Source organism: Phasianus colchicus, chromosome 1 (assembly GCF_987193195.1).
Source record: "Phasianus colchicus chromosome 1, bPhaCol1.hap1.1, whole genome shotgun sequence".
Taxonomy (NCBI): domain Eukaryota; kingdom Metazoa; phylum Chordata; class Aves; order Galliformes; family Phasianidae; genus Phasianus; species Phasianus colchicus.
The window spans coordinates 30,018,836-30,044,899 of record NC_143436.1 but is presented as its reverse complement, the minus strand read 5'-3'; the positions used below and the strand labels follow the sequence as shown (position 1 = coordinate 30,044,899).

The window sequence follows — 26,064 nt, the reverse complement described above, 5'->3', positions numbered from 1 at the left end:
CTACATGTAGATCAAATACTAAGCTCAGCCAGGAAAATGACCCAAAATAGCTACCCAACAGCATAAAGCACAACAATGTATTAAAAATTATTCAATCGACTATTAATAGCAGGTAAGAAAAAGCCAGCGAGCCAGACAGAGCATCTCACTCCTACCTGTTCTAAAAAGTGCAAAGCTAATTCCTAAGAATGTCTATGGTATCTTTTGTGTCTTGTGTTTTTGAAAGATATGCTGCAAAAATCAGGCATGGTGAAAATAAATCATTCTTTAAAGGCAAACAGTCAATTGAAATCAAACAACTTTTCACCTTTTTTTCTTAAAGATAAGCAATAATTTATTTCTCTTTCATCTTCACAATTACCACAGACTGCCTAGCTACATGACCAATGCTACTACAGAACACAGGAGAATTGTCCATCTACACTTTACTTGGACAAATACAATTGCAATTTATAGAATAAATGTACTGTACAATGTGTTGTTGGAAAAAGGACGTTCTTATCTATAAGATGGGATGTGGCATATGATTTATAAACAGATGCAATCTACGTGTTAAAACTTCAACAACTTGTTAAGCCAAGGATACAGTATAAAGCATTTTGTTTTGGTATTGTTACTAAAGTAGAAAAAAGACAGCTAGAGAAATAAATCCAGATATCAATTCAGGATACTTATGAGGTTAAGAAATTAATTGCTTTCTCCACTTTTTTTGTTTGCTTGTTTTGCTTTTCTTTTTTTTTTTTTTTTCCCTACAAATGAGTAATACGAATATATTGCAGGATAAAGAAAGACTGACAGATAAAGCAGGTACTGTTATATGAAAAACAAATGAAAAATTACCAGGTAATTTTGCTTACAAAAAAGATCAAACTATAAACAGTCACAAAATATATAAAAATGCCACATTGAACGAGGCAATCGTACTCTACCTAAACTGGTAGTATACTCTCTGAAAGAAGTTGCGTTCATACAGTAGTAACTGATAAAAAGGCATTGTGCACTCTTGTGCCATCTGGAGACTTAGCACCATGTGTCATCAGTTCTTGGATTGTCATCCAGTTGTCCAAGATTTTCTTGTTTCTCTTTTTCATCATCTTTTTGTGACTTAGTTCAATAATGTTAATTTCCTTTTTGCCCTCGCTGCCACTCTGCGGACTTTCCTTCAGACACTCCAGCCTGCTACGCATCATGAACTCCCGTCGCCTCCTCTGCTCCTTGGCTCGCACCAAGTGCTGCTTCCGCTCCTCTTTGCTCCAGTAGCGACCCATCTTCATCTCGCTCATTGTATCATCATCTGTCGTCATTCCACTGCGCTCTTCTTTAATTTTTAAGGCACGTTCCTTTAGGATTCTGTCTCGAACTGGTCTCTTTGTGATATACCTTGTCCCATCACTCCTTATTTTCACTTTCCATTCCATCTTGGGCTCCGCACACTTCTGTGAGTCTTTGCACATGCTCACCAGGCTGAGCTGGCTCTGGGCATACTCCACAGCCGACTTCTGCTGGATCAGCTGCATGTAGCTCTGATAATGCTTAGCATGAGCAGGTATATTCCCATACCTGTATGAAGAGCTGTGATACGGGGACAGGTAGGGAATGTGTTCGGTGCTCTGCTTTTCCTGGTCTGTGAATTTGCTGTTTTCTGATGCCAGCACTGTGTCTTCAGCAGTGCTGTTTTGCTCAGTGGGTTTGGTTTTGACTGAGATTGTTTCCTTGTTGCTTTGTCCTGAGGATGACTGATTAGCCACAATTGTGCTCCTCAGGTTTTTCCTGTTGGTGATGCTGATCATCCGCTGGAGCGAGTTGTCTGGGGATCGCTCCACAGTCAGAGGGGTGCTCCTGCAACTTTCAGCCGTATTGTAAGCACTAGAGCTGTCCTTGTCGGACTTCTCAGGGTGCTCCAGGATGTCATCCAGTTTGCCTCTTTGTACGTCTATGCTGGTGTTATAATTCCTAAATCCTTCATCATGTAAAGCCCAAATGTCTCCATACTGATCCCTCACTTTTTGGAGCCGGTGAGCTTGCATGATATTCTGACATTCAAGTTCAATATTCCTCAGCTCCTCATTGAGTAGCTGCAGCTCATGCTCCACTCCATCTTGCTCTCTTCTGTTGCATTCTATTGTGCTGCTCGAGTAATACAGGTCATACTCCCCGTGGTTTCGAATCTTGCACTTCAACTCCAGCAGCTGTCGAAATCTTTCACACTCCTCCTCTGGGTTCCCTATGAAATCAGATTCAATGTATTCCCCTGACACAAAGCTTTCATTGCACTGGAGCTCAACACTTCCTAATGTGTCTTGGCTATGACCCAGCTCTCGTTTGTTCTGCAGAGTTGCACCGTTCTGCTCTTCAGGTACATTTTCTTGCTCTGAACTCTCATCGTTACGAAGACTCTCATCTGTAGGTCCCACCCCACTGTCCTTCTCATGATTATTGGATGATGAGGTTGCAGTGTCTGTAGTACCATCCTCCTCTTCATGCTTCTTTGGCTAAAAGAATAAGCAAATCAAAGTGATTATCAAATACAGATCACATTATAGGAGAATATTTCCAGTTCTGTTTTGCTTAAACTGCTGGAGTCTGATTTAAACTGAATTAAAAGAGATCACTAAACAGCAGTCCTATTGCTCATGGCTTTGAAACATTTCTGAGAGTCATGCTGTGGTGGCCATACTGAGAGAAGCAGATGAATTACAGCAATAGTGACATATTTTCTGAAGTCCGGAAAGAAACATTTCCCTCTCTAGCTAAGCCACCTCCTTGCAATGCTTAAAGATAATGATTACCAGATGGTGCACTGTTTTTGATTCTGGATAATGGCCAGAAACTGGTGGAGCTGAGATCTTCTCATCAAACTTGAAAAAAAGCTTCAGTGCTGATATAACTTCAAAATTAATTAAATAAATAAATAAATAAACAAACAAATAAATAAGTAAATAAATAAATAAATGCAAATAGAGCAAGCAGCCAATCTAAGAATGACTAGTGCAACTTCAGAGGGTATGAAAGGACTACTTTTATCAGTGGAGCATTTTTTTTATCTGAGGACTCGTTATATGCTTCATGAAGATGGGCAGCGTGGAAGACTGCAGACCAGCCTGTTCTACTACACCCTCATATTCCTGTCTCCTACTTCGTGCATTCATGAAGCCTTTTTCTGAAAGACTGTTCATTTTGAATTCCTAGATTTTGCTCAAGTAGACTTCTCTCTCGTACATCTCTGGAGATCATTTCTATTCCCTAGTTGGAGTTTATATTCCTTAGAAATAAAAACAGTCTTTTACCATCAAGCGTACAACAACACTGAGTGCTTGCCGTGGGCATGATGTCAAGTTTTTAAGCTGTTGTTTTTTAATTAACACCCAATCACTGTACCTAACCTATTTACATTCTTTTAATTCAAAGAATGTGAAATAATGTCTCTCTGAGGAGACACATGCTTTTTATTTTTCAAACTGGATATGAAAAGAATTTCCCTCTACTCCTCTTAGAGAGTAATCAGCCAGAGTGCAATTTATATGGCCTATTCACCAAATATAAGTGCATATAGTATCAACCAAATGCTTTTTTTCCTTTAGGAGGTGTAATTGCATAATTATGTATAATGGTAGAAATAATTTTGGAAGAAAAAATGTACAGTGCACCCAATGAAAGGAAACAAATTCAGAGAGAACACTGACATAATTCCCTTTTTCTCTTCTTCAACAGACAGTAAAACAGGATGAAAACATGTCTCCCATCTCTTCCTTTCTCTTGTCCTCCTGTGTACCCCACGATCACACCACACACCTTTCAGCTGGTTTCTTTTCTTCAGTCACAAGGAAAAAATAATGGCCTAGTCTGAGGAAAACAAAGATAACGTTCACCCCCAAATACACAGTAATAGTGGAATAAGATAAATACTAAAAGAAACAACTCAAAGATAATCTAGTGTCTGTGATGGACCAGTTAAAAATCTCTGAAAGAGTGTTTTAGCAATGTGTTCTCAGACAAGACTTGAAAAGAAATGTTTGTCCTTATAATAGTAGCAAGGAGTTCATACTCATCATTTGCACATACAACTAATAACAAGACACGTAAGTGCTTAATTCTCACACATCTTTTGGTGCCATACCTGCCAAAATTTTAAAAATTTACTGGCACATATGTAGATTCCCTAAAAGCATTGCCTCTGACTAATTTCCAGAGATACTACAACAGATACTAAGAACACAATAATACTATTTGATAGAGAAAATTTTCAGCTACAGAACAATATTTTTCAACATAGTCACCACCATTAGCTGTGCATTTATGCCAGCAGCAAATAAGAGCCTGCATGACACACACATAAAAATGTGCACCAGTGGAGGTGACCCGCTTTTTGACAGATGCTATGATGGCATCACAGCTAGGAAAATATTGCCCACACAACTCCATCTTTCATCAACTCGAACAGATGGGAGTCAGAAGGCACCAAATCTGGACTACATGGTAGGTGTGGTAGGACACTCCAGCCAAAATTGGCAATGTGCTTCACGGTCTTGGGGCTTGGCATTATTATGTTGTAGGAGAATGATTGTCTTCTTCTCTGGCCTTACTCCAGAAGTTCGAACCTGCAGCTTAGTCAGCGTTATGATGTCATGGTCACAGCTGATAGTTTGTTTGCATTCCAGGAAATCCATAAGTATCACTCCTCACTTATCCCAAAAGACACTGCACATCACCTACCCTCCAAGGGCTGCATCACAAAGTGTTTTTTTGATGGAGAATTCATATGTTGACACTCTTTACACTGCTGTTTTTACTTTGAAACATTCAAATGCTGCTACCATTCCAATGCAACTGAAGCTGATATTCAGATTTGTACACAGTTCCCTGGTTGTAATCCTCTGATCTGCATGGATGAGCTGACTGAGACACTCTTCATTTTGTGGTATGACAGTTATGCACGGCTGTCTGGAACATGGCTTGTCTTTTATACTGCTGTCATCACTGCAAAAATGCATCACCCACTGCCTCACTATGCTCACATGCACTGTTTGGTCACTAGGAATATTCAGCAAGAGTCAATGAATGTCAATGGGTGCAATTTTTTCTGCATGTATGAATTCAATTACACACTCTTGCATCATAAGCACCTCTGTGTCAGACCCCGTATTGTCAGACTTCCTCTCTGCTGCCATCTGTTGCAAAGCAACAAACTGTAATGGAATATTGGTGGTAAGATTCAACCTCTACTGACAAACCACCAAGATCTGCCTCTGATGTCAGGGGCCAACATAATAAAATAGAAGGCATTACTTTTGGAGTAGCCATCATATTTCCCCTGTCTGAGATGCTGTCAGATCGTTCTACTTAGCCACTTAAATGTAAGGACATCTTGTCGGAGGAAGAAGGAATATGAAGAATAGAACTAGTAACACTCTAAATAACTAAATATTGCAGAATTATTCAGCAATAATTAATTATAATAATTTATCTAATCTTTCTTTCCTCAACTTATGCATTGTTGCGAGAGAGCAGCAGTTTATTTTAGGTTGTTGTTGTTAAGGCTCATTAAATATTTCCAAAGTGGTTGCAACAATTTAGTTCTCTCTTCATGAGTATGTGGAGAAGTGATGGGATCTCAAGTCTTCAGACATCAGCTATTTTTAAGTTACAAATTTTCCAATTTTACACAGAGAAAAATTTGCTGCCTACCAAATTCTTCATGAAATTCCAGAGTAATCAGAAAGAAGGGCGATCCAACCAAGGAAGTGTCTAGGGCATTCATCAGAAGTGCTGGAGATTTGTGTTTAATTTCATTTTTTATTCCCTATTTACGTCTTCCAAGTGAGTGCTGCTATAGCAACTATTCTGGTCCCCTCTTTCACCTGCTTTAGAGCTGCTCCAGCTTGTATTCATGTCTTCTGTCTTCAGTTTTTTTCAGCGGAGTCTGAGTCATCTACACTGCACTCTGGCCACAGCACAGTGTCACCCATGGCTCTTACTGCTCTGGAGAATATTTAACAACAGACGCAAGGTCAGTCCACCGGACCGGGGGATGGCCTTGCTGTAGAATATCTAGCAATTTGGGTGCCTGCCTGAATGTCACATACTACATCACTAGTAGATCACTAGTGAAGGTGGATGGCCAAAATCCGCTTGCTGATGCCTATGGGGAGTGATACAATACAGTTTGTGTCTATGTGACTAAACTCAGCTTACACTTCAGAGTGGCTTATACATATTGTGTTAGAACAGTTATACAGCTGCCAGGTGCTGAGCCACATCATATTACTCTAGAGCCTCCTCTGGTATCTCCAGCATGGTGCCACACCACCAGATGTTTGGGTATATCTGAAATGCACAGGCATTTAAAAAAACTTTCCAGTATGGGCTCATGCAGTCAACACTCAGAATTTGGGGCTAATTTTCTATACCACTTTAATCAACAATTTACATTTTTCTCCTTCAACTTCCACATGATCTAGATGGAGTGAACATAATAAATTGCCATCTACTTTGCATAATCAACACACACACACAAAAGATGTAATTAAAGTAAAATCCATCTTTCGAGTCTATTGGAAATCAAATGGGTAGGATTCACCTGATCAAAAGTGTCTATTGTACAGACACTTGAATGAAGGTAGTCACCCTGGATTCCTGTCAAGAAGAAACAAGTGTCTGTTTAGATCCTTCTCAATCTAAAGCAGACACTGAAAATAAGTTAACTTCTTCCCCAGGAAGTAGATACATGCAGCTAGTTCAAATAATAAAACTGAAAGTTTCTGCGTGTTTTTGAGAAACTTTTACAAAAATCCTCTGTGATTTATGCAAGATAGTCCCTGGCTTTTCTGTCCTGGACTTGTCATTTTTGACAGAGACCCTGAACATGTGCAGGCTGAGCAGTCTTCTACAATATGAGATTATTTTCATTTTGTTTTGAAAGGTAGCAAGCTTAATTTCAGGTTAATTCCCTTTTGCAAACCAGAAGATGGTCTTCAATTACCAATGTGCTGCTTTTGTCTATGTTATCTATTCCAAACAAAGTGTTTGTTTTCAAACATACACTGTCAATCTTGGGTACAATTATTTCTGTTTGAAATATCAAAGGAATCCTTAGGCCTCATCTTTGCAGTAAGCACTCAGATAATGAGAATGCAAACCTGGCAGTGTGTACAATCAAACAATAAATGAACCACAAAAGATGCTCCAGCAAGCATTCATGCCTATAAAATGGCTAATCTTGCAGGAATTTGGGCACTGTTCTATTCTCATTTTACAATTTAGGATGCATATTGTGATTCATAGCCCACCCTGCTACTGAAGTTTGAAAGCAGTGGGATTCAGTGAAGGCTTTTTATCAGCCTGGGCTCCCTGGTCAGTCTGAGAGTAAAAGGGAGGCTGACCACAATGAGAGGAATCTCCAGTGGCAAGCCAATCATAAGATACACCTATCACAGGGGAAGACTGGAACTGATTTCAGTTGTGCTTTAGAAGGTAAAATGCTCTTCTGCAAACAATGCTGTTCTTTTGAAACAGACCTCTCTCTCTCTGTCTCAAAAAAAAAAAAAAGAAAAAGAAAAAGAAAAAGAATTTCCCCCAGATATTTTCACTGCACTTCAGCTTTGAATGAACTGGAATGAATTGTTTTATACAATTCTTTCTTTTTTTTAATAGGTTTTGATATATTCCATGGTACTGATAAGAATTTCTGCATGGCAAATATACAGTATTCGTATCAAAGTTATCACTGCTACACGATGGGCTGCGATGTTCTAATGGGGAAGGAATAAAATGAATTATTAAAAAAATGAAGAATTACATATTTCCTTTAGGTTTTTCAGAGAAGATACAATTCTTGATCAAATTCTATAGAGTGGCTCAAAAACACAAAAAGGACAGAACTATCCACTTAACTCTATACCATTCTTCTTTTACAAACTGTACCAATTCTTTCTCTGACAGCTCATACCAAATGTTAAAATGCTGTTGGATAAAAAAGATTCATATTTGGAAGGATAGCCTGCTACTATATGCATTCATTCCTGCAGATCATAAGATTCATGATGGTCAGAGATTATGAAACCAGAACACTGTGTTCAAAAATTAAGGCTAATGTTGCAGCAAAATCTCTGTGGCCAACCAAGGAGCTTAAGGCTACTCAGCTTGGCCACTTGCAGCTGCAATGAGAACAGTTTCATTACTCTGATGTATTATATGATTCACCTCAGAAGACTGCTTGATTTCTTAGCCTAACAAGGCTAGGAAAGGAGTAAAGAACTAGTTTTCTGAGTTGCCAAGTCACTACATAGAGTATGGAGAGACAGCAGCTGTCACAAATTACTAACGGTCCATTACACATCTAGCTGCATTTGGTTGATACAATTACTCATCAGAAGGGCAAAGAACTGTCTGGCTGTCCTAGAATTTCTTCAAGCAATGCAATGTCAGACACATGCTTACAGACCATAATCTTTTCAGGTGTAGCTCTCTTCTGCCATAATATAAAATCTCAATAGGGGAAAAATATTCCTAGTCTAAGACTTCAATGGAAAAAAAAAATCTCACAGCGTTTGATGAAATTGCCATATAGAATATCATCATTCAGTAATGAACACTAACCATAAACCAAATTCAGTGAAAAAAAACAAAGTTTGAAAAGACAATGGGAGTGGAAAATCACAACTCAATTTCAGAGACCCCAGAATGTTGTGCCAGGGGTTAAAAAGGGTTTGATGGCAGACCTGCTCAAGAATTTTCCTCAGAAGCACAAAGCATAATGCTTGCCAAAGAACAAGTGCTCTTTCTGATAGAAAATCTTTGGTACTCAAACTACAGTTTCTGGTTAAAAAAAAGAAAAAAAAAGATGCCAAATCTCAGGTCAGACTGGTTTGCAGTGCAGTATTTAGCACATTGAACCTGGGAAAGCAGGACTTGGATCACTGCCTGGAAAAGAGAATCATTACTAAAAGGCCAATGCACATTCAATTGTAAGGCTCCCTTCACCTCTGACACTGGAGTTATTCCACTTTGTGTGAATAATTAAATGCCTGTAAGATCAAGGATTTGTAATCTGATCTATCATATTCCAGATAATAGACTTAATTGCTTAGCTATTCTATCAGTGTCTCTGTCCCAATGAATATTTAATTTGTGTAAAGTGAATAGATTTAATGGGAGTTATCAACAGCATCAAGGTAGAAGGAGGGGTGGGGATGGAATGGGCTAGAAACAAGTTCAAATCCCCAGCATGGATCAGGCAGTGCAGGATTTGAAGCTAGGTCTCCCATCAGACAGATACTGTGAGCAGTTTTGGATTCCACAATATGAAGATGACATAATACTACTAGCAAACACCCAAAGTAAGGCTATGAAGGTGGTGAAGATTCTAGAGGGCAAGATGTATGAGCAGCAGCTGAGTTCCCTGGGTTTGCTCAGGGGAGCTGAGGGGAGGCCTGATGGCGGCTGCAGCTCCTCACAGGGAGCGGAAGGGCAGCGCTGAGCTCTGCTCTGTGTGACAGCGACAGGGCCCGAGGGAACGGCATGGAGCTGTGCCAGGGGAGGGGCAGGTGAGGGTTGGGGACAGGGTCTGCACCAGAGGGTGGTGGGCATGGAACAGGCTGCCCAGGGCAGTGGGGATGGCACAGAGCTGTAGGAGTTCAAAATGTGTTTGGACAATGCTCTCATACATAACACAGTTTGAATGTTGGGTGGTCCTATGTGGAGGCAGGAGTTGGACTCGATGATCCTCGTGGGTCCCTTCCAACTTGGGATATCCTGTGTTTCTGTGAAATAATTTCCCTGGTTTCCAGAAGAAGGAAGGCTCTCAGAGTCTCTCCCTCTTCACTTCAAAGGAAAATGCCTCAGGCTTTGCTTTCAAACAATTGAAAACAGGGAAAAAATTCAAGTTGGAAATTTCTGTGGTTAGAAAAAGAGTTTCTCCCCAGCTGCACACATGCAGAAGCTAGGAGATGTGGTGGGATATTATGTCCTTGGCTCCACATGGGTATGCATGCTGACAGATCATCTGCTTCAGGAATGGATAAGGTCACTTACGCCTTTCACAATGAAGTACAATTTTATTGAAGATCCTTTGATTAAACTGTACGGCTGAGGGCTGCACATGTAACTTTGCCAGAGATGCACCGCTAACAGCGCATATGGGCAGATAAAAGGATAGCAGCAATCTGAGACTATGTTAACAGTATGCGCCTTTGTTTCCATTAACAAAACAAATGATAAACAGTGCACTTCTGCTGAAAGAAAAATACACTTGTGTTACCAAAACACCTGTTGTTTCTTTTAAACACCTCTTCCATCTCATTTCTAAGTTAGCTTACATGCTCCCTGGTACGTAGGCTGGCTCATACCTTGCGTGTGTACAAAAAGAGTGGCACCTATCCCAGCTCAGAGCTCTACATGCCACATTGATCCAATCCACTCATTTATCAACATAAAGCCCAAACACTTCAGAATTAAAGAAAGCAATAAATATTATTTGGAGAGTCCAGAAAAAAAAAAAAAAGAAAGAAAGAAAGAAAGGAAAAAGAGAGAGAGAAAGAAATCTGCACTTATCAGAGCTTCCTAAATCATTTGCTAACTTATCATACTTGGCCCCAATATCTATTGTTGGCCCTCTGCTTTACCTACAGCATAGTGTAGTTCAGAACATTTTAGAGATAAAATTCTGCCAAAGCTTTTGACTTCATTTAACAGTGTACTATTTCATTCTCTATTAGTATGAAGTATACCCAGCAAAATTTCAAATGACACATTTAGTAGCAGTCCTACCTGCTCCACCTCATTGGCTGTGTACTGCATCGCTTCATTATGTTGCTCTTCCAACATTTCCAAGTTCAACTCCTCCAAGAATTCATTCCTTTCATCATCCAGCCACCCTTCCTCCAGCTGCAAACAATACATTAGTACATTATATTATGTCAGCAAGGACACACGCTAAAATAGGGTAAACCCAAATGGCAATGCTTGACTAGTTCTTTTTATCATAATGATTCACTTCAGAAAGCCAGGCAGTAGGAGTCCGCTTCTCAAAAAAGAAAGAAGAAAGATAAAAAATGGGACTCTCGTGCCTTTTATCCTTTCTTGAAACAGTATGACTGATTTTCTTTCATAATGAAGGAGACTGCTCAACACAGACATTTTTTTCTTTTCAAAAGGTATGAAAGGCACAGTGCATAATCCTGAAGCTGTCATGTTCATTACCGCCGAGAGCCCCAGTGCTGAAAGAGCGACATCATTACTAATAGGACCACAAGACAGTCAGGTTCTTTCTCTCAACAGCCTCCACCTCAGTGCTGTACCCTAGTGCCGCACCCTCAATAACAGCCTTGCATTGTATTTCTACTGCAATTTCCCCATTGATCTTCAAGGCAAACATACATAGAGAAGATGGCAATAGGCAGATGCAGTGCCTGGAAGAGTCATTATATTTGTTCTTACAGAGTGCCTGGAAACAATCCTCATCTGTTTGTATTTTCCCTAAGTGTAATACTTGGACATTTGTTGAAGACAGTCTTGCGAAAGGATAAGAGGGAATGTTGCATTTTTCATCTAGTGAGTATACCTGCTCTCTACATCCCTTTTGCCCCCTTCACAGCTTTCTACATTAACAAAACCAGTACCCCTGCCCTAAAATGCTCCTCTTCCCATTTTGCTCATTGTGCTCATGTGTATGTGCCCATTTGTATTTGTAATCCTTTGCCAGATGGTGCACTGAAAGGGAAAATACCAGTCAGTGACACTCCTGTAAAGGCTGTAATGGTGGGTAAAGAGCAGAAGGCAATATTTATTGTTTTGTTACTGGTGAAAGGACTGGAGGAGGAAGGTGACAAAAGGATGGCATGTTCTTACGCACTAGACAGTGACAACAGCACCAACCATTCATGCCTTAAGGCAGCCAGATCAGTGCAACAGAGACCACCACCTGCAGCAGAAGTGCCACCAATGCATCAAAGCACACTTAAGCAGATCAGCAAGTGGTAGTTCACAACTACACAAAGAGTGATTGGTGTTGTGTGGTACTTATACCTGAATGCTGGTTGGATTTCACTGTTTCCTTCATAAAGTCTAATGTGCTTTTGCCAAACGTAAACCTTCCATAGTTTTTCTTGGCAAGTCAGCCCAAGATTAGAAGGAAGGATGCTTTTTTTTCCTTTAGGACATGTAATTTTTGTTTGTCCTTAATGGGACTTATAAACCATTCTCCGAAACATGTGGTACTGACCACTAGTTTTGTTAACTGTTCTCATTTTTTTTTTTCTCCCAAGGAAAGCAGGAACACAGTCCTTCTCTACTATGAAGAATGCAGTTTAATTTACCACATTTGAGGAAATTGCAAAGATAACAAAATCTGGAGGATGAAAGATGGATCGCACATGGGTAAATCTGCTGCTTTGATCATGGCAGACCGTCAATTTAACTTAATGCGAATCCTTAAGATACACTTTTAGAATAAGGATAATATATACCGTAGCATATATGTGCATTACTTCCATTCTGTGCACTATACATGTGTGAATTCACCTGCTTGTGCTATTTCTTTCCATATAAAACAGGTTAGGTGCCCCTTTAGTGACATGCTTCAAAACTTAATTATCCATCAGTATTCACCACACAAATAAATGGCCAAAGAAGGTTTTCTTCCCTGTTGCCCAATGAATGTACTCAGCAGTCAGCCTTCAAGTTTGCAATACTGACAATAGCTTTTTCTATCTGAAAATAAAAGCGTGCTTAATCCTGCTATCTTTTACCAGATTCAAAGCAAAACAGCTAGCTGAAATAGGTTTGCAGCAGCCTGTCTTCTGATATACAATAGCTGTTCATTCAGTTTTACATAATTATGTACTCAGAACGTAAAAATTAAACTAAAGAAAAACAAACAACAAAAAAACCTCCAGCAAACCAAAGTACACTGTGTCCTGTGATATGGAAGGAGCATCAGTATGGGAAGCAATAATATGAGAAAGTAATTCCTTATGTCGTATCAATATAATTTTTCTAATGTTCACTAATCTAAACAAATACAGAGAACAGATTTTCCCTGAGTATGCATTTTATTAGTTGGTGGGTTTCTGTTCCCTACAGAACAACAAAATCCAAGTGAAAAAAAAAAAAAAAGATGTTGAAAAAACTCTTTAAAACTTCTGCAACTTCCGATGTGAGCTACAATAGCACCAGAGACAAATGGCAACATAACCAACTTCGCTTGAACTGCTGACAGATGGAGAGAACAGTGACAATATAACATCTCTTTTGCTTTGCAGTGGCTTAAAAACAGTGTATATAGGAAAGTACAAACAGTACTCTTCTTTCACTCTATCTCTCCTTTAGTTTGATGATCAACTTAACACCTCCCCCTGCAATGATATAAAATATTCTTGGCATGGCATAATTTTATTTTTAGCACCACTGAAATATTTCTAAAAGCTTTTGAAAAAGCACCTCCTGAGATACGATTTGTAATGTACCAGCATTTTTTTTTGTGACCAGGGTACTTTGAAAACAATTAGATCCAGAGCTGCTGAATGGTACTGCAGTGAAATTTCCATAACTGGTACATAAATGAACAGTTGCTTACAAGTGCACAGAATAAAAAGAGCCATCACCAGTGAAAAACTACAGCTTTGAGTAAGCTCGTATAAATGACTGAGGTAAGCATGGGAAGTTTATCCCCAGAACAACTAAGAATCATCAAACAAGCAATATACAGTTTTCAAGTTCTACATCATATTTTACTAATATCATATTAGTGCTGCCAGCTTTATTTGTATACCTGCTTATTTTGTCCACTGAAAAAAAACTGCTTAGCTTTGGGTAAAGAAGCCCAGGCAATATCACATTATTTCCTCTGTTGGCTATAAAGGGGCAAAGCTCTGCAACTATCTTTTTCCTCCTTTTGTTAGGAACTTTGGTATTCCTCCTTCTCAGCAGTTCATTACATACGGTGACAGTGAATGTACAGTATAACCCAGTTCCTGGCTCAGTGCATCTATTTACTCTAACCTGCAGTTCTGGCCTTGCAACCAGCAACACAATTTTCTTGCATTCATCACTGGAGAGCAATGCCACTGCCTCTTCTCGATTCTGGACATCTTGCCCATTAATCTAGAAAACAAATGAAAGTGGCACATTAGTTTCTATTTCTACAAAGCAACACACAATAAAGGGCAAATATCAGCTCATTTGTGGTGAATGTATGGACAATGAAACTTGCACAACGGGCTCATCTTCAGCCCCTCAGTGGTAAGTGCCTTCACTCAATTATGCGCTTACTGTAAGAGCTGTATCGATCGCTGAAGGATGGCGGACATCAGAGGAAGCAGTTATGTTCATAAATGTCCAACCTGCGCCCTGGTAACATACATCTAGCAACACAATTAACCAGCCCCTGACAGGTGACGTTCATCTTTCTTCGTTCAGAGTAATGGAAGTGTCACTCTGAGATAATAGTGCTGGTGGAAGCAAGACTGGTAATACCGCAGCTGAAATCAGTCACACTGTGTGCGTGTAGAGGGCCAATTAGGGAGCTGCAGCATTATCTCTTGCCAGGCAATACTTACAGGCCACTGCTTATTGCTGCTCCATTTAATCATTTTACATTTGTGTGGATAGATTAGTATCCAGAACTACACAAAACATATGTATCCCCCTTACCAGAGGATAATCAAAATAGAAATAGTTCTTCAATAAGAATGTGCTGTTCTTGTTACCTTTCTGCTGTTCTATCACCTCATCGAAACAGACATGGCTGTGACTATGTGCAAATTGTATTTTCCATATGTATTTAGTTTTGTCCAAATCTGAAGAAGTGGATTATTCCAATTGTGGTAGTGAAAAAATAATTTCTCTGTTTGAAAATGGGTGAAAACAAAATGGGAAGGTGGAAAGATATGAACATTTGGGGCAAATAATACTGTGCCCAGTACTTCATCTCTTGTTTCCTGTCTGAAAAGTAAGGAGAACGTCATACTTCTCTGTGTGTGTAAGCCTGAAAATTAAGGCACAAAACACAGCTTTAACTCAGATAAAAGAAAAACCTGTTCTACCCTGAGCATACAACTGGCAATGAGTAAATGTTTGAGACACTACAGAGGTTACGCAAAGGGGTAATGATGATCTGTAGGAGACCAGTGTAGGAGGCAAGTCTTTGGAGACACAGAACTGCTCTAATCCAAAATGCCACAACATAGATTGTGAGAGCCAGGAGCAGATCTCCAGCTTGTCCAAACACCCCAAGCCACAGCAGCTGCTCCAGCAAGTCCTATCAGCTGGGCAACCACCCTTTTCCCACTCCAGAGACCACAGCCCTGCTGGCTGCACACCAGTGGAACCATCACTGGGGAACAAGCAGGAATTCAGTCTTGGAGACCGCCTCGGAGCATCTCCGAGGACAGCATTTGTTAGACTGGAGTTTCACAGCTAAAACCAGCAGAAGTTTAAGGAGTTTCACTGGGACTGTCCTAATAAGTCCTTTCCCTCGCTTCATAATATTTGACATGAAATATCCAGACTTAATATCTTTAAGAGGACTGTGAAGGTGACTGGAGAGGTTGTGTGATGTTCGTGAGAATGAGAAGGGGACAGTTCCAGCCTCGTGAGGAAATCCACTGTAGTTTTGTGAGAAATGCACAAAACAGTATCCCCCTTTAGCTGTAAGCAATGCCATCTGCTGCCCCCAGCAAATGCCCCCATGCTCACAGCTCTGCCTTGCTCGCAGCCTCGGTATAATCCCCAATAATGGCACTGTCACCTTCTATTTCTCTGAGTTATCTCATCAATAAGAGTAGATAGAGGGTCAATGTGTTTTCAGATATGAAAGTAAACCCCACATAACTCTCTGGGTATTAACTTTAATGATCAAACTCATAGCTATATATCAGCACTGACATTAAAGTAATGCTCCAGCCTACAAAAACACGGCAGAATTACCTATGCTTTCCCTCACCTCTGGAGTCTTTACTCACAACTGAAATAAATTTCTTAAGGAATCTGTGAATGTTTGCCTGAGCTGCTCATGGCTTTCCACTTCATCCAGAAATTTCAGAAATAAAGCAGAATAGCAGGAAATGAATCTACCCTCAATTTACTTAAAGTGCATAGAGGAGGAATGAACATGGTTTCTACTTGGTTGAATAAACAAGATTTTTCTTCGATTTTTTTAAAGTTAAAAGCACCACTATATTTTGTTTACTTCCTTCAGTGGATATTTTATAAACAGACGTGGAAAACAGCACACTGACTTTTCCACTCTTACTCCCAGTCTTCAGTGTGGACCCACAGCCACATCCTATAGTGCTCAGGAGATTAGCTACAATTCTAAAGCTGATACGGGGGTGAGAAATACAACTAGAGATTTCAACAAAGATGCGAACGGCAGAAATGAAAATACTGGAGAGAAGGAACTTATGACAACCAGAAACCTAATGTTAAAGAAGGGTAATTCCAAAACTGTTTACAGAAAAGCAACCTGTCATTATCAGCAGCTATTTCTGGAAAAATAAAATAAAAATACAAGGGAAATAGACTGGAAACTAGACCTAAGATGCTATAATAGAGAAGTTTCCAATTGACTCATTTTTGGTAGCTATGTTGTGATTTTGTCATCAGTTCAAAATTGTCACTGACCATTCAGAACACAAACCCACTGCCATTCCAGCTATTCCCCTCTCCCTACATTACCTGCCTTCCCTCCTCCAGACCTGGGCTATGGGTGCTGTGATTTACTGCACAAACCTATGTGCAGGACAGCTGCAGAGGCAGCTCTCTGAATGAGCAGATCAATAGAAAGCAAAGCAAAGAAAAAAGCCAAGATGGTAGATCAGCAGAGAACCCCCAACAGTGTTGTTTTATTGTCAGAGAAAAGAAAATATTAACAAAAGCCGAGTGGACACCCTGCCCAAGTACATTCAAGATCATCCATTATGGACAACACATCTTTTGTACGAAAACTCTTACCATCAATGCTCAGCTCAAGTGAGTTTTACCCAAATTTATGCAATCAGTGAATGATCAGCAAATTTCTGACACCTGTATTTATGTTTTCTGGACCCCTATTCTGAATTTGACACTGAGATGAACATAGGGAAAATGAGATTTGCTAATAAATACAGCAATGAGATACATAGGATGTAAGGGCATGAGCCAGAACAAGTTTGTCATTCTCATTTTTCAGTACACGCACTTTAGCTCCCAGCTATTGTGTTAAAAAACAGACAGACATGGATTTTCTCATCGATCACAGTAACAAAGAGAACTACCTTCCCTCATTAACAGTCCACGGAGAAGACAGCTCTGTATGTTTGAAGAAAGAGTTTAGGAAAGAGGCTATTGTCACATACTTGTAAAATGCGGTCTCCTTCACGGATCCGTCCATCTCTGGCAGCAATGCTGTTTGGATCAACCTGCATAGGACAACATTCAGTAACTGAACATTAAAATATTTTTACTGGAAACCAATTACAGCTGCTGAATTTGAAAACATGCCTTTTTTGCTTTGTACAGAGACAATTTAAATCTTTCTTTACAACCCCATGAACTCAACAGTTCGTTAAATAATTGTATAAGCTTGTTTCAGATAAAAACTTAAAGACTGCAGGGGTCAGGAGCATATCATTGTCAGATTAATACTTTTCTATGCCACTGTCAGGCATTAACCTTCAGCTGTCAGAGCACAAAGAATTAACTACAGAGACCCTCTGCTCTGGAAGTTCACTATGGGCTGCAGTGATTCTGTAGCCATTGATACCACCCTACAGATGGGCCTGTCTATAAGAAAGAAGCAGGATTATTTTACTTGCATGAAAATATTTACTACTAAATGATTGCTTCAGTTATCAAGCTGTTATTTCCTCTGGAATTTTGCAGTTCTCAAGGAAACAGTGAAAAATCCCTAAGGATCTATTCTGTATAGATCACTCACAAGTTCTGTATAATGTTTCTGGTCTGAGCCAGTTAATTTTAAGTTAGTTTAACCTAAATAGAAGTTTAGAGCTCCATTAACAGTTTATCAAAGTCACTATAGCTCATCCCTGAGCAATGACCTACTATTCATTGCAGGGCAATTCGATCTATCACCTTTCATTCGATGGATATCTTGAATCATTTATTTTGCTTCATTGTACCATAAGCTATTTTTTCAAACAAAACATTTGAGTTTAGCATTTGTTTGCAGGTTACATCCTCTGCAGCTGTTAGATATCATTTTCTTGTCATGCATTATCATAGAAAAAAATATTTCTTAAATGTTTAATCAAATATGAAAGACAATAGAATTGCTGTCACTTTAAAAAAGGTCTGAGAAATTTCTACCATGTAGGAAAACCAGCATGTTTCATGTACAGTTCTGGAGTGTATTTTATTTCTCTTCACAGGTCAGACTTTAACAGCAGCACCCATACAACTGTTGGAAGACTTACTCTTATGTTAATTCCTTATACTAGCTCTAGGGCTGTGCTTTTCAGCTTCTTTAACACTGCTTCTGGCCTGTGAAAGACAAACTTTCTCTTCATCCTTGTTTATTAAGCAGGAGAAAACTCTCTACCAATTAATTCTGTCCATGAGCTTCATCCAGAATATGGTATAACAAGTCATAAAAATGTCAATCTGGGAAACTAGAACAATCATTAGTGAGCTTGAACTCACAAGAGTTCTGCCTTATCCAGGAATACAACCATCTTGGATGTGAGCGGAGATCCAAAGGGAATTAATGTGCCTGGAAGTCTTCTGGGCTGACACTGTGGAACACCTCAAGACATGTGTAGGATGCCATGTTTTCCTTGTAAGTTACTGGAAAACTCAAGGTTCTGCTCATCTCAAAACCCAGTACTCTATTTCTTGACTGATAAAAATACAAAAATTATTAGGAGAGGTCAGTATTTCTGACATGTTCATCTCCAGGCTATTCTTCTCATCCAACTGTGGTATGTCTGTGATGTCATCACTGTACGAAACCCACAAATAATAAAATAAGGATTACTGAGGCTGTGACAGGATGAAATGCAAGCAGGGTGTGGAGTAGGCTCTCAAAATTCTGCCTGCTTTCCCATATAAGGGCAGGCTTCTTTCAAAATTCAGACCATGCTCAGGCTGCTTTGTATTTCCCTAACTTGATGTTTTAGTTAAAAGCATTTGGATTAAAGAAGCGTGCTAGTTATAATTACACTACTTGAGAAACACAATTTCAATTGATAATCTAAATGAATTGGAAGTGACACATGCTGGCTGACAGCTGACATTTCTGCAGCCTGGTCTCAGAGCACTTGCTCTCATGTTCCCTGATGTGTTCCCCCTCCCCACCCCATGTCTTTACCTCACTGACGTAGATCCCTGTGTCTTCCTCATCATCGGTTCTGTAGCAGACAGTCAGTCCCAGCTTCTCCTGGCTGCTAATGCGACACAGCTCCACCTCCTACAAAGAAACACACAGGTTCATGCAATGGCTTTTGCCAGAAGTGGAAAAAACTATGTGGCAGAAAGGAGCACTGATTCCACTCTGTCCAGCCATGAAGAAGGGGCAGTTCTTCCTCAGTATGGCAAATCCCACACCTATACATCAAGATGCAGCTGACAAATGGCAGAATGTTGTTGCAACTGCTCAGTCTCAAGATACATTATTTTGCGTGCAACTTTAGGAGAGAAAAATACTCTGTGAATTAAGAAGGAAATTCCAATATATGGTAGGTTCAAGTTATAGAAGACTTGCCTGAGAAATATAGATGTGAATTGATTTTGCAGTTTTTTAGCCTTTGGAAAATAGGAGCTGACTTACAGTATATTACACAGTCATTTTAGTCCTATCATTCCAACTATTGACTTATAGGATATAGGACAGCCTGGCTACACATCAGTCAATCCATCACACTAGCACCACTCCCTTTCAACAACACTCTAAACCATAAAGCAAAAACACAGCCTTCCACTAATAGCATTATTCATTCCCTGGCCAGCTTAGTGTCATACTTTCCTTGCAGAAGTTTTTAGATAACAGAGGGATTCTTCAAGGAATCTCCTGTGGAGCTGAACAACCATTGCATCCTCCTCAATTGCGAGATGATGCAGAAAACATATTTTTAGTGCCAGATGTCCCAGCAGTGGCATCTCATGAAAAGTGCAAGTTTTAGGGCAGATGGCACAGTGATAACTACTACATACATCCATCTGAGTTAAGCATCTTTAGAGTTTCATAGGGGAACCATTCATAAAAATGCAGAACTGTGCTTGGTTTCAACACTGTGAGGCAAATAATTGCAATAAAGCATGATGAATTTGCTTGCTTGGTTACAAACAAAAAACTTTGGTTGATAAAGATATTTTAAAGGGAGTCTGCAAGTGACACTTACAACCATGCAAAAGAAAAAAAAAAAAAAAGGAGAGAGAGACAGAAGAATCCTTCACAATCCCACAATCCATCCACTTTTCATACTTGATACAGTACAGTCTCATATTCAGCAAGTGTCAGGACTACCTCCCTAGCACAGGCCCTGCCAGGGCAAACGTGGGACCTCTTTGTCCATTCTCTTCAGTTCTCCTGCAGCAGCAAACAGAGCCCAGTGCTGGGCCATGGGGAGAGAAGCTACACTCCTGAAATAGCTATGTATCCCAACCACAGACTTCTCCCTCTGGCTGGTGGAGAAGAGCAGAAAGACCTCAGGTACTGAGTTTGTTGCACAGTGACAGTGACTTGGCTATGCCACAGATCCAGTCCTCTCCTCAAATCCAGAGTTTGGTTCTCAGTCTGTGATATAGTTTATCCCTCCCTAGTCTCAGATATGTCACAGAGATCAAGATACGAACAGGCGTACAGCAGGGAGTCCAATGGGGAGCAAACATCAACACACCACTTACTGAAAACCTCTGGTTCACACACAAGGGTTAGCCAACAAACTCCATGCAGTTTGTTTTTCAGTAAATGTGCTGCTGGGACTTGATCCCCTGCTCTCTCACCAATGCCCAAATCTACATGGGTTCAGTACCTGCATAAACTTTATAAATCTCTCCCTGGACTTTCAACATTCAATGCTTTAATAAAATACTTTGAAAGCATAGAAAATACTGTGATAACCTGTAGCATTCTTTAGTTGTTCTGAAGTATGATAATCACTTAAAATAGCTTATTGTGAGGTAAGATGTGAAATTAGTTGTGACTACATGTGTTATACATCAGGTTTGAAAGAAAAAAGAAGGGACAGTGTTTTACTATAGAAGAGAATTACAGTGACCTGATTCTGGCATTGGGAGTGAAAATACATATACTGAAGGGAGGCCTGTTCAAAACCCATAGTAATTGATGCCTCCAGAGGGAAAGAACACTTGACTAGAACTGTAATATTAGGGAGGAATTACAGTAACAAAATGGCTTCAATTATGGCAACAAGGTATACTTTTAAGGGATAAAGAAGCTTGCAGTCCCTTGGAGGCCTATAAGGAAGCCTAAATACACCATAAAGGGCTGAGACTGGGACCTTTAAATCAAGGCAAATGAGGAGCTGTGCACAAGCTGAAATCCATTGACTTTCATTGTCCTGCTGGCACCAGCTCCCATCGCCCTGCACTGAGGCTGGACAGGGACCCCAAGGACAGCTGTGAACATAATTTCTTTGGTCAGGAATAACCCTGATGTTCCTGTGGATGATTTGTCTCAAAATGTTTGTTACTACAAAGCTGCATGATGTTTCAGGCTGCAAATGAACTGAAACCTTTCAGCATGTGCTGGTTCAACAAGCAAAGTAATTTAACCATTTATGGCATTAAAGTGAAGAAAATGAGGGCAACTCTAGAGCTCTATCCTGGGAATTCAAGAGGTTTGCTACTTACTCTCTGGGAACAGGCTGCTGACAAATACCAGTGACAAACATCCCCTGACTGGGATACGGCATGCCTGGCTGTGCACAGTGTTTGCGTTGCCACAGCTTTCATTTCTTTTCCCTGTAAGAGAGCTCAGAGCTGAGATCTGCTTTCTGTAGTCTTGGGATTACACCTTTCCTAGACGATTGTGTGAGATGTGCTTTGATGATAGTGTTTGTGGCTGTGTGTGGCCTTAGAAACTGCAGATAGTCACTGTAGTACTCAGCATCAAAGGATAATTGCCCAATAAACATTTCATGTTTTTCAGTCTAGATTCAAGTATAGACTCAAGTAATATGTCATTCTGATGGGCTGAAATTGGATGGTGTCTTCCTCTGCATGGAAATCACTCCAAATAACAATCCTTTTCCCACCACACAACTACAGCACTAATCTCAAAGCATCTTCTTTTTTAAAGCAAACAAAACACATTCTAGTCAAACAAATCGGGGCTAATAACATATTTGGAACATTTAAAAACACTGTATAAAATACTAAGTCATCTCTCAGACCTAAAGTCCAGAAGCTCAATCTATAGCTGGTGGCTAACACTAACATCTGAAACAAAGAGAAGAGCAGCTACTGAGGCACCAGAAAACCAAGACCATGATGGTCAGAAGCATTTTGCATTGCATTTCATGACAGATGCTTTTTAATGTATGTTGGCTTCGTTTTTGTTGTTTTCCCTACTGTTCTTGAACAAAAGAAACAATAAGTTTAGCAGCAGTAATGAATTTTTAAGGATATCTTCTCCTTCTTTTAAGTCCCTTCAGATATACACACATGCACACACACGCACACACACACAAGCAGATAATTGCTTTCTCTTAATTCTAGTTTGGGGTTTTGTGTGTATGTGCATGTAGGGACTGAACTGTCTTCAAAATTCAGCATTTTAGAAAGCTGTGAGAAACAATATTTGGGGATTCATGAAGTGTGCTGACAGACAGATGGTGGAAGGAGAGGGACTGAGCAGAGCACTCAGGAGATGACAGCCTCCCCCTCTTTTGGGCACTCTGGGGGCAGCCGCCTCTCAACATGAATGGTATTCTGCTGCCAAGTGACAGAAATCAATGCCAAATTACTAAATCTTTGACTTGCTGCTTCTTTTCTCTGTGTGGGCAGAACAATAATTCAGCACAATTCCATGGTGAAGACAACATTTCAGAGGGTTTTGCCATAAATTACTTTCTTAAAAGATAGAGATTAAAATTAGAATAAGAACTGTCCTGCCCTGAAAGACCAGGATGCTAGCGTACAAGATAGTCCATTTCTACAAAGAGTTGGAGGTCATGCTGTTGAAGGACTGAAAACCAGTTATATTGGTCATTCTCTATAGTGATGGAGTGGTGGTTATAGCCTCTGGCTCCCAGTTAAAGGCCATCATTTGCTTTGGTGACAGAAAACCAGTTTACTGGCTGTCAGCCTCAGGAGACATAAGACCAAGCAAGGAGCTGTCACCTCTTTGGGGTGGGAAGACTAGGTTAATACTGTCATTTCTCTCAGGTGGCAGAGAAGTGGGTTATAAGCGTAATCAGCTGAGCTGCCTGCTTCCTACAATTGGTGAAAAAAGGTTAAGGAACATTAAAAAAGTGCTTGTAAATGTTTGAATCAGTTTGCAGTTACAGTAGGTCTTTCTATTAAAAGCTTGATTATAGTGAGTAAAGCTGATAGTCTGTTAGAAAACAGATTGTGAACCCTTCCGTGACTTTCCTTCAATAGTCTTCTGGGGACAAAAAGAGTTCTGAACTCTTCACGTTCAGCTGCCATACGGAGGAAAGCAGATTACAGCCGAAGCTGGTAGTTTCCTCTTGCTGCACTCAGATGATGTTGACAAGAGTCATCCATTTGATGACGTTATGTTGGAATAAGTGCATAGATTGAAAGCTTACTTTGTCCCATTTTTCCTAGCTCTTCACTCTGCTAGTGGTCTCCACTAGGCCATAAGCATCTCAGAATCCTTCCCCCACTTTCTATCAGGATTAGTTATACCTCTTTAAACCCATGTACAGTGCAGCTGAGCTCTGCCATCACTGCCTGTCAGCCTCTCTCATTTATCCCATTCCATCCTAGCACTCTGTGAACACAGAAACATAATTCTCTGTCTCCATCCTCAAAGTCTTTCTCAGCTTACTCTTCCCCAAAGTGATCTCTCACCTGTATTTGTACAGATAGCAGCTTCGCTCACTCTTTTCCCCCATTTCCTCCCAAGCATTTCCATTCTCAATAAATGCCCATATTCACATGGCCCTGGCATCACCTTTTTTTTATCACCACTTTATAAACTATCCTGTTATCATGTCTCTAAAAATCTGCAAAGTAATCACTGTCTGGCAAGCCAGAAGTCCCATATACAAAAGTGTTTGCTTCACTATGTATAAAACAGAGAGAGCTTGGCACTACAGAAATCATGAGGAGGGCTCAATGATCCTTGTTGATTCCCTCCAATTCAGGGTATTCTATAATTCTATGAAAGAACCTTTTATTAGTGCCATGTTTTTCTCTTTCCTCTCTTTAATCTCCAATCCTTTGTGTTGTCTTACACTCCTGTGTGCTGTGAAGAAATCTTTGTAGAGATGGGAAGTAAATCAAACAAGAAATTAGAGCTCAATAGAAATTAGTTGTGATCAATAGCAAACTATTCATTTTTCCATGGTGGGAGCTTCAAGTCCATGTAAGCACTTTGGAAGCAAGGAAGTGGTTTTGAAGCTCAGAATCTGGTGTGCCCCTCTTCTAGAACTGTAGGAGAATGAGCAAATTCTGGAAATTTCTGACACTTTTTGTGATAACATTATTTTTGTTAAATCTGACCTACTGCATTTGCAGAATGATTAAAAACATTGATTATTTCCATAGAGCTATAGCTCTAGTGCAATTGAGTGCAATTAAGGAGAATAACATTGTCCCAACTCTAAAGGGCTTAGGCCCAATTGCTGGACCTTATAATATTGTCTTGTCTTGTTTTTTCCATTTTTCATTTCCATCCTTTTATGCCTTAACTGAAACAGCTTCAGTATATTTTACTGTATTTACTGTAGACCATTTTAAGTAACAAGAGTTAATTATTTGACATCACTCTAAAGTGTGACAGATGTAAACTGTACATTTAGCTTCCTCATAACAAAATATGGTGTCTTAGAATGGAACATGAGACTACATGACAATAATAATAATATTATTAATAATAATAATAATAATAAATTCAGATCCTCTTTATAATCTCTTTGTATGGAGAGACTCACTGATCCATTTCTGAACAGGGCGCATGTTTGACATTCATCCCTGGAAGATGTGTACACTGAGGAAAGGAATTTGCATCACTTCCTAAAATTCACAATCATTTTGAAAAAGACTGAGTGAAGTTTTTCCTCATGAGACAATTTTTTTCAAGGGTTTCCAGAATTTTTCTGTCTCTAAGTCTTAAAGTAAATTTTCACAAGATGAGAATTTCCTAATGCAAATTTAAAAATAACTAACGTTTGGAGCATGTCATTAAACTTCAATAAAATTCAACAACTTAAATACAAATCCGAGAGACAAATTTGGGATCTATTCTGTATTCAGCTGTAACTGTTTCAGTGTTAATGTTGTAGATGGTGGTGCACATGCAACTGCTTTTAGTCACTTAGGTAACTTTTTGTGACTTATTTCCCTCATCTGTGAAAAGCAGACAACAATGCAAACAGCACAAGAGTAGCACAACATGAAGGAATGAATGATTACAGAGTGCTTGAAAAGCACTGTGAAAAAATATTATAAACACTTCAAGTCTTTCCATTATTCCCTGGCTGCCCTTATAGCAGTTGTTGTACACTACTAAAAGGACCAAGAGACTGTCAGGGTTGTATTAGTTATTGTGTTCCATTCACCTGTACAGTATATCAGAGTAATGTGTCCCAGGAACGTTGCAAACACCATTAGAGGGAGGGGGGAGTAGGGAATCAAAGTATAACAGGTTTTTTCCTAAATGAAATGTGTGTGTTATCATTTGAGTTAATATTTAAGTCCTCATGACAATGAGGAAATTACCTCACTGGTGAGAAAGCCAAAAGCCAAATTAATTTTAATCAGTGTTCATTTTAGTGTAATGGAAATATGTTATTTTAAAACCTGATTCATATTTCAGGGTTTGCTTTTTTGAGACATGCTAAGATGAAGGATCCTAAACACACTGCTTATGATACAGCTGAATATTTAATCCCTTAGCATTAACAAGCATCAGCCTCGTCC

At 39.6% G+C, this 26,064-nt stretch overlaps 1 protein-coding gene across 1 annotated transcript in view; it reads right to left on the bottom strand.

The window, feature by feature from the left end:
• Nucleotides 1-345: 345 nt before the first annotated feature.
• PDZRN4 (PDZ domain containing ring finger 4) overlaps nucleotides 346-26,064 on the bottom strand; it is a 245,107-nt gene continuing 219,388 nt past the window's right edge. The window contains exons 6-10 of the mRNA XM_031589582.2: nucleotides 19,301-19,399; nucleotides 17,331-17,393; nucleotides 13,996-14,097; nucleotides 10,765-10,881; nucleotides 346-2,492 (exon numbers count right to left, since the gene is read on the bottom strand). Coding sequence (XP_031445442.2) covers nucleotides 966-2,492; nucleotides 10,765-10,881; nucleotides 13,996-14,097; nucleotides 17,331-17,393; nucleotides 19,301-19,399 — 1,908 coding nt within the window. The 3' untranslated portion in view covers nucleotides 346-965. The remainder of the gene's footprint in view (nucleotides 2,493-10,764; nucleotides 10,882-13,995; nucleotides 14,098-17,330; nucleotides 17,394-19,300; nucleotides 19,400-26,064) is intronic.